The sequence below is a fragment of the Lissotriton vulgaris genome, chromosome 10 (genome assembly GCF_964263255.1).
Source record: "Lissotriton vulgaris chromosome 10, aLisVul1.2, whole genome shotgun sequence".
In the NCBI taxonomy this organism is placed as follows: domain Eukaryota; kingdom Metazoa; phylum Chordata; class Amphibia; order Caudata; family Salamandridae; genus Lissotriton; species Lissotriton vulgaris.
The window spans coordinates 724,524,051-724,537,548 of record NC_141698.1 but is presented as its reverse complement, the minus strand read 5'-3'; the positions used below and the strand labels follow the sequence as shown (position 1 = coordinate 724,537,548).

General features: G+C 41.9%; 1 protein-coding gene across 28 annotated transcripts in view; it reads left to right on the top strand.

Annotated features, from left to right (window-relative positions):
* Nucleotides 1–13,498, top strand: part of SVIL (supervillin) — an 807,080-nt gene that overhangs the window by 335,695 nt on the left and 457,887 nt on the right. For 26 of the 28 annotated variants that reach the window (XM_086941586.1, XM_086941584.1, XM_086941578.1 and 23 more), the window contains 2 exons: nucleotides 593–650; nucleotides 10,386–10,537. In XM_086941586.1, the coding sequence (XP_086797712.1) occupies nucleotides 643–650; nucleotides 10,386–10,537 (160 nt within the window). In that variant the 5' untranslated portion in view covers nucleotides 593–642. The remainder of the gene's footprint in view (nucleotides 1–592; nucleotides 651–10,385; nucleotides 10,538–13,498) is intronic. The other 2 variants (XM_086941580.1, XM_086941577.1) reach the window with 1 other exon arrangement.

The following is a 13,498-nucleotide window of genomic DNA, read 5'->3' as shown; positions in this document are numbered from 1 at the left end:
TGTTTTGATTCACCCCTTTCAACATGAACACGACCACTAAGCTTGTGCTTTCAATTGTTGTATACGCCTGGCACTTCGGCGCTGTCTCTGTGGGGGTCTGGCTCTGTTGTATTCCCTGCCTGACAAGCGCTTAAGGGCTCCATCTGCCCATCATGACTGATGTCGGGGGATACCCGGCGGTGTTGTCTTTACTTGCATAATTGAGTTTCATCTGACACCGTGCTTCAGTCCTTTTTACAGGTTTGTTCGGGAGCAGCTTTAACCACTCTATTTGTTTGTTCATTCGTTTGCCAAGTGTCGCACCCCCTTGTACAGCTACTTGTGGCTGTCCTGATGAGGACTGAATGACCTAGCCGAAGACAAGCCGTAGACTTGATCTCCTGCATTGCTCTAGTTTAGCAGTTTTCCCCCATCCATTGTATGCTAGATTTGTTCATTTTTAAAATCTTTTTTTCACATTGGTCCTTTGTATGCAGTTATACAGTTTCTGTAATAAGTCTGTAGTCCAGTTTGTTTCAATGAATCGTAAGTGACTACCAGCGTTTCTATATAACAAATAGATTGGTTTTCAGTGAGAATTTTTGTTTAACAGTTTCAGAACTTCGGAAACTTTTTGAACCAAACAAGAAACCCAGTTTGGAAATGAAAAGGTAAGGGTTCATTTTAATCTTTTAAAAAAAGTATTTGTGGCCTATTGTGTAGTTTTAATGAACAATGTTGCTGCATGTTTAGCATTTTGTGAATCGATTCTAATTAAAATGTTCTGGTTTTAATCAGGTATTAAGAAGTACATTGTTTTGGGAACGCTATTGCTGATTTACACGATGCCCCACATATTTTTAAAATGGCTTCCTACTGTTTTATGGAACAAGATTGGGAACATGTGGGAGAGTTACTCATGCAGCAAAAGTTGAGAGCTTTTTACTAAGTAAAGCCGAAACCCATCTATGAGCCTGCTTAATGAATGTTAGTGGTTTTCGAAAAATAAATTCCATTGGTATAAGCTGCTTCTCCCGGAAACTTCATTACCCAAAATAATATATTGTCGATTGCATATTTTAACTTGTTAGACTCCTACCAACCAGTGGCAGCTGCCTCTGTACAAGATTAGGGGTGGACTGGGCGGTTCGGGTCGGGGGTGAGGCATGGGGGATTTTTTTTTTTTTTTTAAATTACTTTCGCTGCTGCACGTCTTTCATCCGTCCTAGCTCTCTACTACCAGAAGCACATGGCTCCTGGACTTTCCCAGCCAATCACGACTGTGCAGAAGCAGCATCGTGATTGGTTTGAGTGGCCTGTTTGGCCGCTCAGGCAGTACCTGGGCAGTTGGGCATGTTCTTCACTGGGCTGCGCAACACAGCACGGTGGAGAGCATGCATGACTGTTTAGCCGGCCCCAGAGGGCCGACCATGCTGTCATGCTCACTTAGGGAGTGCAAACCATTCCCGCTCCCTCTTGACGGCACGGAGCCCAGCCTTGCCCTTCCTGGCTGGAGTCTTGCCAAAAAAAAAACCAACTTGTTATAATAATTTTCTTTTGCACTGTTCAACTAGCAGTGTGGTGATGCTCCTATGCCTTAGCGAAGGAGCTGCCACTGCTGCCAACAGGTATGTATATTTTTAAGGATGAATCAGTGACCTTATTCTTCCTTCCAGTTAGCTTCTTGCTGTGTGAATTTTCTATGGAGGGAACGTTCTAATTTTGAACTACAATGTAGTGTACAATTGCCTTTGTGTTTTGTCCCCGTTATGTTATTTAGCTTTAAGTGCACTAATCACCCCCGAGGGGGTCTCTCCGCGCTAATGCACATCACTAATTCAATTCTCATAATTAACAGAGATTAAAGGTTAAAAAGACTAGCTTTGTAAAACCAAATAAGACTAGATCAATTCAGGAGCACTGATGCAATGGTAAATGATTTTGGAATCGTGATAAACATTGGTATTAAGAGGCCAAAAAGAGAAAAGGAGCGGCCTCCATGCATGGCTGTGCGTATACACAGAGGATGCAGTAGAAGTTGCTTACTAGACCTAAGATTGCGGGTTGAAATGTAGGGCAGCAGCTTGTTTTGCAGCAAACCTTGGCGACTTCCATGTAAGGACTTGTGGACCAGACAGAATCTTGCAGGGCACACATTTTTATGGGAGGCCAGTGCAAGGATCTTAACGTGGGTTCAGAAGGAGATTTGAGGTGGTAGGCTGCAGACCAGGCTGGCGGCAGTTTCCTTACAACATGGAGCTTAGCAAAAAGTCCCTCATTCATTGCAACCATTGGGGCATTTTCATAATTCTGTCGACTAGCAATTAGAGCCGGAGTGTGATTTCTTGGTCTGTAGAGGTAGCCATTGGAAGACTCCAGAGATTGAATTCACATGTTCTTTCATTGACAGGTTCTCATCGATCAAGATGCCCTGATTTTTAACTACCTCTTTTGGGATCGGAATCTGCCCCAGTTCCATAGGCCACCAGTCAGACCAAAAAGAATGCTCCTTCTGAAAAAGCAGAATTTCTTTCTTACTGGAGTTCAGTGGAGGAAGTTGGCTGACATCCAAGAGGCAATCTTGTTAGTACATTTCCTTAATCTTAGTTTGTTGGATTCTGGGTTAGGCCTCAAAGTGATGACAATATGATCTTATCACTTTGACCAGGAGGACCACTTGTATATTAAAGAGGGTAGGGCACAGATTATCCCTGTGACACCCCCTTGTCTTAGGCCATATAAAGATCTAGCTGTACTGATTGAGTTCAATCAGTCAAAGTATTTTAGCCAGCCTAGTGATTTACCCCAACACCAATCTTCCCCTAGTATTTGGATTAGGGTTGCATGAGAAATGGTGATGAAAGCAGAGGACATTGCTAAGCTGGCTCCACTAGACGAGTTCCTCATCAGCGCAAGCCTGATCGAATCTAGAGCCTCCATTAGTGTTGTTTCTGTGCTATAATTGGCCTGAAACCTGACTGGGAAGGATCTAACCGAGTGGGTTTCTAGAAAATGAGTTGTCGAATGACTATGGTTTTCATAACACTTCCAAGAAAGGGGGGCAGTGATATTGGTCTACAGAGGATCAGCAGTGGCTTTTTTTTTATTTTAAGGTTTGGTTTGACACAATCTGTTTTCTATTTTACAATGTAATCGAATTGTTGCAAAGCCATTATTGCCGAAGATGTGAGCTGCACGGGGCACAGCAGGTATAGAAGATCCAGTTTTCTTGTAAGCTTATTTTGGACGGAATGTTAAAGACTGAATTTCTATCTAGGTACCACCAGTTGGGAACTCTGACGTGGATTAGATTTACTGATGCAGCAAACATCTAAGCTTTTCAGTATGTGTTTCTGAAGTGGATCTTTTGCGAGATTGTAGTCCATATACACGTGGTGCTTGTGACTTGTTTCCACAACTTCCAGGCATGCCATACCCATCTGCCTACCTGCTCTAGGCTCATGGCAAGTTACTTATGGACAGCGAGTAATTCTTACAACATGCCCATCAACTCTGAACTTTCCAGCATGAATTTTATGGCCATAGACCATGGGCATCTCAAATTGGCCAAGAAGTGCTGCTACTTCAGTCCACACAGTGAGCTTCACTGCAAAGAGGTGTGGTTGGTAAGACTGACAGAACAAAGTTGAATAGGAGAGCTAGTATTTTTGATGCTTGGAAATAAATATTTTTCCCCATAAAATTTTGCTGTTGCTGCAGATAACAAAATCGAGCCTTGCGCTGACATCCAGAAAAGTAATCATAGCAGCTGTTCAAGGACAGACGAAAGAGTCTAGAATCCTAGCAGTTCTTGCTACACTTCTTGAAGGGGCTAAACCAGATATATCTATCTTTATGCCAATCTGCACCTACCTGGCAGATTAATATGGTTTTCGCAAGATAAATGCTTAAACTGTGGGTTTGCAAGGCGATTTACCAATTAAAGTGGCTTCCAAAATGCAAACTTTTATCTGCACTGAACTGATTGTAATGTGGATGTCCATGTTAAAAAAATAAAAACAAAAAATAAGCCAACATTTGTGCCCACGGTAGCTCCGCTATTAAAATTAACCAAGACTGGCTTGCTAGGCTTCCTTGCAAAGTCCGTGAACGAGAACTGTGAACACAAAGTTCTTTGGTATTATTGTATAGACACAATTAAAGATTAAGATAACTGAATCATTTGAAATCGATGGTTGTGCACTATTCGTTACCAAAACGAGAAGCTCCTAAATTGGTTATCTCCTGAATCAGACTGCTGGCGAAATGGTCTTTACTTCTAAGACCTACGGTTCATCCATTGGAGGCATGACAACTATAGCCCTCCAGGTGCCCGCACCATCAAGCTGATTAGCAAACCAGTGACGGGCACGGTGCACAGTGCTGCTGCAAAGGTACAAACTCGGTAGCTCAGACTCCAGTGACACTGGCTGAGCTGGAGGCTTTCATTGAAGCCACTGGTTCCCACCAGCCAAGGTGTTTGCAGCTCGTGTTTGAGACTCCTGTTATGTGAAGAAGGAATCCAGATTTTGAATGCAGTTCTTCGGCATTGCTAGCTGTCAGTCACCTGTGACCGACTCCCTGTCTTTAAGGTTACTCTACCTGCTAGTAGAACCCGCCCTAGCCCACTAGGGAGGAATTACAGGCTCAGACGGTCACTGAAAGAAGCAGTGCTCGTCGTGGCATGGGTGGACTGCAGTTTGGGATATCCCATTGCGGTTAAAGCTGCGTGCAGCAGGTCTCTGGTGGGAATTTGCAGGCTGCCTAAGGGGGATATTCAAAGCATGCGAGTCCGATGCCAGCACCGAAGAACTGTAGCTAAAGGTAAGTAACTCTTTATGCTCCGTCTTGTGTTTTTCCGAGTTGCTGAAATTCTGATCTAACTTGCCAATGGATTTTTAGATCACTTTGTTTGTGAAATAACCTTTCATTTAGCTTTAATGTGAATAGATATTGTGTTTCTTACCATTCATGATGTGATCTGGGATGCCAAGCATCTGGCTCCATATAGACATGAACAGACTACTTTTTCTCATTCTCTAAATGGATAGTTTTTTGATTTTTGTGGTGGTAGGGGAGGGGAAATCTTGTGGGCTCACAGATTGTATAGAGCACTGAAGTGTGGGGGGGGGAAGCAGGTCGGTGAAAATCAAACGGGGCATTGTGGCACACCTTTACAAAGCTAGGCAGAGTCTTTGTTTCAACTTGTATTTTCGTTCTTCCCAGGAGTGCATGAAGGACATAGTAAAAGTTCAGATGGCTTATAGCCGCCGGAGTTTCCACACCAGCCCCCCCGCCCCCAAGTTTATTTAGGACTGCAATAGTTGCAGCACAATTTTTGTGTATATGTCTCTCTCTCTCTCTCTCTCTCTATATATATATATATATATATCAATGAACCTGATCAGAATCTTAATTAAATACGCTGATATTGACCGGTTAGCCCTCGCAAAAGAAATTGAGGAGATGGAACATGACTTAAGTAAAATGGAAAACCAGGATTGGATTTCTAAAAAAATGAATGAAATTAAAGAGCGCTTGAAAAAATATGAAGAAAAGATAAAAAATAGAAAAGTGCACAAATTCGCCAGAGACTTGGAGGATTATGAAAGAGGCCAAATCTACACCTTCGCAAAGAAATATGAGAACATTCGTAAAATGAAAGGAAAAGTCCCTGTCAAACCTAATATCTTGGAAACTAGACAGACCACGGCAGCCGGGAATCTGGAAGAAATAGACACTATATCTGTTACAAGTGAATCCAGTTTGAGCTCAGTAAGCTCAGGTAGCATGGAATCAACTGATGCTGTCCCGGGACTAGGCGAAGAGGTGGATTTTTTAGTGCAGGACCGTTTGAAAACTTTGAGACCAAGAAAAGAAAGGAAGCAAGCCGACGAAGGCGGAACACCATTAGAAAAAACGCCCGGAGAAAACGCAAAAGAGAAGCCAAAAAAGAGGCAAAACTACTGGCGGAAGAAAAAGCAATAAATGATAACACCGTAGTTAATCTCAGTACGACAACTCTGACAAAAGCTGAAGAGCAACTGCTTTCCTTAGGTCTGAATTTTTGTCCTAACACTAATTTCGACTATGCTTCTACACGGGTGGATTTATTTCTCTTCATCAGGAAGCTAAAATTGAAAAAGTTTCATGCCCTTAAAGATCTAGGGGAAAACAAACAAAGCAAGCCGGAAGCCTCTAACTCCTCTGGCCTATCAGTTAGAGAAATACCAGCATTATGGGCTTTGCATGGCTTGGATCATGAGGACGAATTGAACTCCCAGGCACCCACACAAGCCAAAGTAAAAGAATTAAATTTACTACAGAAGGGTGCAGGGGAAAGCCCTTTCAAACCCAAGTCGGCGTTTATTCCTCTAATGCCAAAGGATGCAATCGACGTTTTTCATGATCGAGTCATAGAGGAAATTAAAGAACTGAATTGTTCCATCAACCAGAACAGAAAAATAACCCTCAACCAACGACAAATTGCTCTGAAGAAACTAACAGACAAGCTAGCCAAGGATGCTTCAGTCATCATTAAAAAATCTGATAAAGGGGGCAATGTGGTCCTGTGGCCAAAACAGCAGTATGATTTGGAAGCCAAAAGACAACTTAACAACAATGAGTGTTATGAATTGACATCGTGGAGTAAATACAATAAAGCAAAGGAGAATTTAAAAAAAGAACTTTCAAAGTGGAAATCTGAGGGACTAATATCAAATGATGAGCACAAGTTCCTGTTTAACACCCATCCAAAAGTGCCCTATCTGTATTTACTCCCAAAGATTCATAAAAACACTGTTCCGGTCCCTGGTCGCCCAATTATTTCGGCGATCGGCAGCATGACGGAGAATGTGGGCTCATATATTGACTACTACTTACAGGACCTAGTAAGAACGATGCCCTCATATCTAAAAGACACTGGCGATTTTTTAAGGCACCTCAATGACATTACCTGGTCAAAGGAATGGATCTTGTTAACTCTTGATATAGAGTCTCTCTATACAAGTATTAAGCACGATTGTGGTCTGCGTGGTGTGGAACATTTCTTGAACACACGGCCTGCTGAATATGCATTGCATAACAAAATGTTGATTTCCCTCATTGCATGGTGCTTGAACAACAATTACTTCTCATTTGAGAAGGAACTGTACAGACAAAAACAGGGGGTGGCCATGGGGGCCTGCTTTTCTCCAAGCTACGCATGCTTGCATGTAGGGTTTTGGGAAAAGCAGGTCCTCATGAAGGAACACAAAGCGATATTTGACAATAATGTAATTTCATGGCTTCGTTATATAGACGATGTTTTTATTATTTGGAAAGGCAATAAGCAGAGTGCTTTACAATTTGTGGAACTTTTAAATGTGAATGAGTTCAATTTGCACTTTACGTCTAATATAAGCGATAGCATGATTGAATTCTTGGATGTTCAAATAGTGATAACAGATGAGACACTTACCACTACAGCTTACAGAAAACCTACTGCTGGAAATGCAATATTACATGCATCCAGTGCGCATCCGCGCCACCTTATTGCTAGTATACCCTACGGTGAACTGCTGCGCCTTAAGCGCATTTGCAGCACGCAAGAACAGTTTAACATCTGTAGTGGTACATGCTTAGATCGCATGCGAGCAAGAGGATACAGCGAGGACATCCTTGACAGAGCCATGAACAAGACTAATGAAAGACCAAGATCCACCCTGCTTCCTAGCACCACTGAAAGTGATTTGAGTTCAGCAGATATAATTAATTCCCCCAGATTAATCACTACATACAGCAGACAGGAGCGCAAAATACGTAATATCATGAAAAGGAATTGGCCCATTGTTCTCACAGACCCCATTCTTAAAACTACGTTACTAGAACATCCAAGCGTAACGTTTAGAAAGTCTAAAAACTTAGGGAATCTCCTATCCAAAGAGATTTCTACTGGGTCTACCAGCATTAAAACATGGATGCCCTCCAGTAATGGATTTCGTAAATGTGCCACTTGTAGGGCATGTAACTTTGGAGCCAACACTGCCACTTACAACACCCCATTTAAAAGTAAGGCACAAACTATCAGAGGGAAATACGACTGCCGCACTGAGTACGCTATTTATGTTCTCACATGTAGCTGCGGCTTACGTTATGTTGGCAGTACTAAAAATCCGGTATATATGCGCATCCTACAACACATCCGTGCCATCATCCACACTGACCCGGCATATCCGGTAGCCCGGCATTTCCAAGTAAGCCACAATAAGAACGTAAACTGTCTTACTTACTTTGTCATTGATCAGGCACCGATACCCAAACGTGGTGGGGATAGAGATAAAGCCTTGAGGCAGTTAGAGACGAGATATATTCTTAATCTCGATTCCAAGCATCCTAATGGCCTCAATGACAGGGAGGATATGCATACCTTCCTGCTATAACGATTAGGATTTTCTGTACCCCACCTATCCATTTAGTGGGTTATGTCATTTGGGCCCTTTATATCGCCAGTGGTCGAGAATACTATAGCACGAAATGCAATTAATTCTGTTTATATCCTTGAGCTATGTTGTCTGAACCTACAACTACATATCTCTCCCAAGTATCACTATGTTTTTAAACCTTTTTAATATTATCTTGGTTGCACTTATTTCACTCAGCACTTTACATAATAGGAATTGACTTTGCACATATCTGGTTATTTATTGCCCTAGTAACCAGTAGTTTGAGGGTAGGGATGCTACCCTTATTGTAATAAGTTAGCACTTGCACTTTATTAACAGTACTCATCTTTGAGTAGTTGCAGGACCTTTAAACGTGTAACCCTTTTGGGAGAACCAACACATGTATTTGAATGCATAACAACCATGTTAGAGCCAGTTATAATACAATTTGCCATTTTTGCACAATCATTTTTAACACACTATCTATGTATGTAAATTACCAATTGACTATTTTTAATCATTGGAGAGATATATTTTTCTTACGATTTTTAACATATTTATATGTTATTTATTTGCAATTGGCTTCATCAACTGGATTACTAAGGATATAACACGATAGTTGTATCTTATGGTTTTAGAATTATGTTGTTGGTCAAGGATGGGTACACGCCAATACGCATTCATGCGGTCATTTTTTTTCGTTGCAACATTTACTGCATTGAATATACTGTTATTTTTTTTGTGTGTGCAATATACATTCTGTTGCTATGCTTTTATTTATCTGGGCAAAGTTGCAATTCCTTGTGTACATTCAAAACACTTAAACACGCTAGAAAAGTCTGTTTTCTATGTCGGTTTTGCACTAGAACACGTGGTGTAATTAGAGAAAGAAAGAAAAAAATGAGTATGTGCACTATTTAAGGTGATACAATCTGCATTTCCGTTATGTGATCAAGGGCAGTCCCTGCCCGAAACGCGTCATGCCTACCTGAACTGCTGTTGAAAATGGATAATAAAAGTTCGCTGTGACACTCTGCTGAATCGTGTGGTGGTCCATCTCTTCTGTGGTCAAAACTGGGAACAGAATTTTGCTCCATATATATATATATATATATATATATATATATATATATATATATATATATATATATATATATATATATACACTAGCAACCCGCCCGCGTTGCCTGGGGTAGCAGGGGGCTGGGGGGCTGCATTTCAGGTTTGCGTGCTCTCCCGCCCATGTGGCGGGCTGGGGCGGGAGAGCACGCAAACCTGAAATGCTGGCTTCCCCTACCCCCGCCTGCCCTGACATTCCCCAGCAGCCCGTGCCCCGCCTGCCCCGACCCTGGCTGCCCCGGATTCTTACCTTGCCTCTGCTGCTCACACCGCCGGTCCATATTTCTCCGCTCTGCCACTCACCACCTGTCCGCCGCCGCTCCTCCCCGCGCCATATCCGCCTCTCCGCTCCGCCGCTGGCCTCACTTCACAGCTCCTCCCCTGCGCGCCATGTCGCCGCTCCTGGAACGCTGCTCCTCCCCTGCTCCTGACGTGACGCACAGTCGCGGCCGGTGCTACCTTGGGGGAACTACTTTTTGTAAAAATGTAACTTTTTATATAACGTTTATTTTAAAAAAATTTAAAGCCTATGACCATCTACACACCCTGCATATTTCAACGGTGTATCGGGTGTGTAGATTGGCGCTGTGGTTCCCGAGTTTACCTTGCCTAAAGGTGCAAGTTCTCTCTTTATAATAGTAGTATAGATGTATATGGATATAGATATAGATATAGATATAGATATAGATATATATATAATATTCTTCAGGCAATAAATGGCGGTTTCAAATCAATGTAGTGATAATACAGACTGAGTGATGTGTTGCATTAAGTGTCTAGGTGAAAGAGTAGTTATACTTGCATGCATGGAACAATAGCTCTTTGGATTGTTCTAATGCAGATTTATGCTTTATTTGAATACAGGAAGGAGAGGATAGCCAGGCGTTTAGAAGGCATTGAAAATGAGGCACAGCCAGTCCTTTTACCCAGCTATCCTGGCCTAGTCACCCACCGGCTACTGGAGGAAGATGCCCCAAGGTATACCCGTGCTTCTGATACACATGTTTCTCACTTAGGTAAGCCACGGATGCGCGTAATAATACATGTATGATCTCATTCTAATGCTGCATTTCACGAGTTCTTTTTAGGTGACGTGATACTGTATTTCATGACCCGGACAGCATAGTTGGTCCCAGCGGTTAAAGGCTACTTTGGTTCTCTATTTGCTGCAGAAGCAGTTGCTTCGCAGGAGGGTTTTTGATGTGGGCAAGAAAACATTTTCTTAAGTTTGACATTGTAGAATTCTGAGAAAGTTGGCAATTTGAGCTTTGCAAGGATTTGTACTTTCTCCTCACTAAGCAATAGCAAATACAAAAAATGTTAAAGTGCAGGATGGCATTACCGACATTTTCAAGCTATTTCAGCTAGGGTGTGAAAATCCCAAATACATTTGGTTGCATGCCTATTTTATGATGTCAGTTAAAAGCAGCGAACATTATGCAGCCATTTCATACGATCCGTATTTGGTCAAACGCTATAAATCGCTGATGTTGGAGGTATCGGAGAGTAGAGTGGGCGAACCAGAAAATTTACATGAGTTGAGCCAAGGGTCTGGCTTGGCTCGAACAGCCTGTTCAAGATCGAAGCCATGGAAAAGTGTGGCATGCAAATCGTGCTAAAACGTAAACATATGAACGTCTCTTCAAAACTAAACTTGTACAAAAAACATACTTTTTTTTGTCTTTCACCTTAGTGCATCAGATTATATCACTGCATTGAAAGGGATTTAAGTGATAATGGTTTTTAACATGATCTTATAAACATTCAGGCCTGCCCGAACTCCCTAACAATAACTTTCTTGAATGAAGAGGCACATCAAATGTTAGGTGCGCCTTCTGGCCTAGATTTCAATTACATGTACAAACCTTCTAGTAAGCACAAGAGGATTTTGCACAGAACACATCTTGAACGTGCATATTTCGAGGTAGTCTCATATGTGACAATGAAGACCAAGAAGGGACTGTAAAATTTAATATGCCTTGGATCACACAGTGTGGTGAAGCGAGTAATTGAGCCCAGGATTTCCGGTATCGGGATGCAACTTTTTATAGGGGTATTAAATATTGTAAGGGAACATTGACTTTGTACTGGTGGGTGCTACAATCTTTGTGGACATCTACCTGCACATTATTAGCATTTTTATATCCTGAAAACCTACGAGGAGCATTTATTTGGGTTCTTCCCTTGTCCTGGAAAATAAGTCCAATATTCCTTGGTCAGCCAGTTAGGGGATTCTCCTCTGTATGAAGCCAAAGATTAAAAAAAAACTGCGATGTTCATTCTGGATTTTGTACATCAAACAACCATGTTGACCCCCAAACCTGTTAAAACATTTCATAAGCCTGCACTCTATAAAAGGAGTGAAATCAATTCTAAGAGATGAACTCAACTCTCCTCCGAATATTCGCTGGATGCAAACTTGCCACAGAATTTTCTGCATGAATCCCTTACAGCAGCTAGAAAGCCAGAGACTATGGAGAAAAATGCTGGCTTATCTGGCACTAGTGGCCATTACCAGTTCTGCTGGTTTGCGACTCCAGGGTACAGACCAGGAGGCTAGTGGGTTGTGTTAAGGGTTACTGCGTTTGGGGACATCTTGGCAGGCTGCAAGAGAAGTGCAGTTTTGTGTTATGAGGTGCTTGGGGAGTGTGAGGTGGATTTTACAAATCTTTGCGTACACAGCACCATGGTGATAGTGTATTGTGGTGCAGTGAGCACTATCTTTACTTTCTGTTGTGTTGACATTTCAACTAAGCAGTCGTGCTCCAGTGTCCCCAGCCCCCTTAAAATGTACTGAAATGTGCTATGTTGGTTCTTCTGCAAGCCACTACTTCTGTCAGAACGAAACCTCATAGGTTTGATAATGAAAAGCAAATTCGTAGCTGCCTTTTTTTTTAACCTTAATTGCTCTTTATCTTGTAAAATTACATTTGTATGTTTGGTGCAACAATTAAAGGCCCAAAATTGAAACATTATGTGTCCCTGAGGTGTGTATACACTGCCTGGTAGTGAAGTGTTAAGCTTCCCAAACAGGTAAGTTTTAGTCCTTAGAATCATTGAATCAGCAAGGTCAATTAAGGTGGTTTTTTAATTCTGGCCTGAATTTGCTGGTTGTAAGTTTATCCACCGGAGTCAGCTCAGCTGAATTGAGAGTACGATGGGGCAGGGCGGTGATGGGCCAGAGATGATGCAAGGACGTGAATGAATCAGAAGACCTGTCGATAGTAGAGGCACTGATGGGCTGTACTATAGCAGTCCACTAAATGAAACTTTCCTATCCCTGATTGTTATTTACTGGTTTACCTTTGCAATGTTGATTCCTCTAGCATAGCACAACATTACTGTTAAGCAAATTCCTCACTAAGGTATAGATTAAAAAACTAGCATCCAAGATTTTATAAACTTTTCTTCTCCTCGGCAGATCTATCAAATGGTAAGTGTGCATGGACACGTCGGTCCTGTTATGTCACAATTCACCATGGGTAGACTGATATCGTTGATGGTACAGTGGTGTAAATAATTAAGTTTGTGCATAGCAGTTATATGCTCAATTTCATATGCATCTGAAAATGGTTTTGACTTTGTATGGCACTAAAACTATTAGTATGCATGGTACTTGTCGCTAAAAATCCATGCATGCCTGAAGGTATCTCATAGGGTGACCTGTATTGACTATTTTTGGCCAACACTTTAAGCTTAGGCTCTAAAACTACATATACCTGTAAATAGCACACCAGCTGGCAAGATGGCACAGCAAGTAAAGGTTCATGATGATATCTGATGTGGTAAACAGGTCACATGTTCAACACTTGTAAAAGGCAGCCAAGTCTTCCATCATTCTGAGGTAAGTAAGGTGGCTGGCTTAGAATTGAAAGTTAGTTCCACGTCTATTTTTTGTGCTTAGAAATGGTGGAGGGTACACAATGAAGCTCTACACAAAACCCAAGCATTGCTTTCAGAGCGAGATTGGTTCTGCC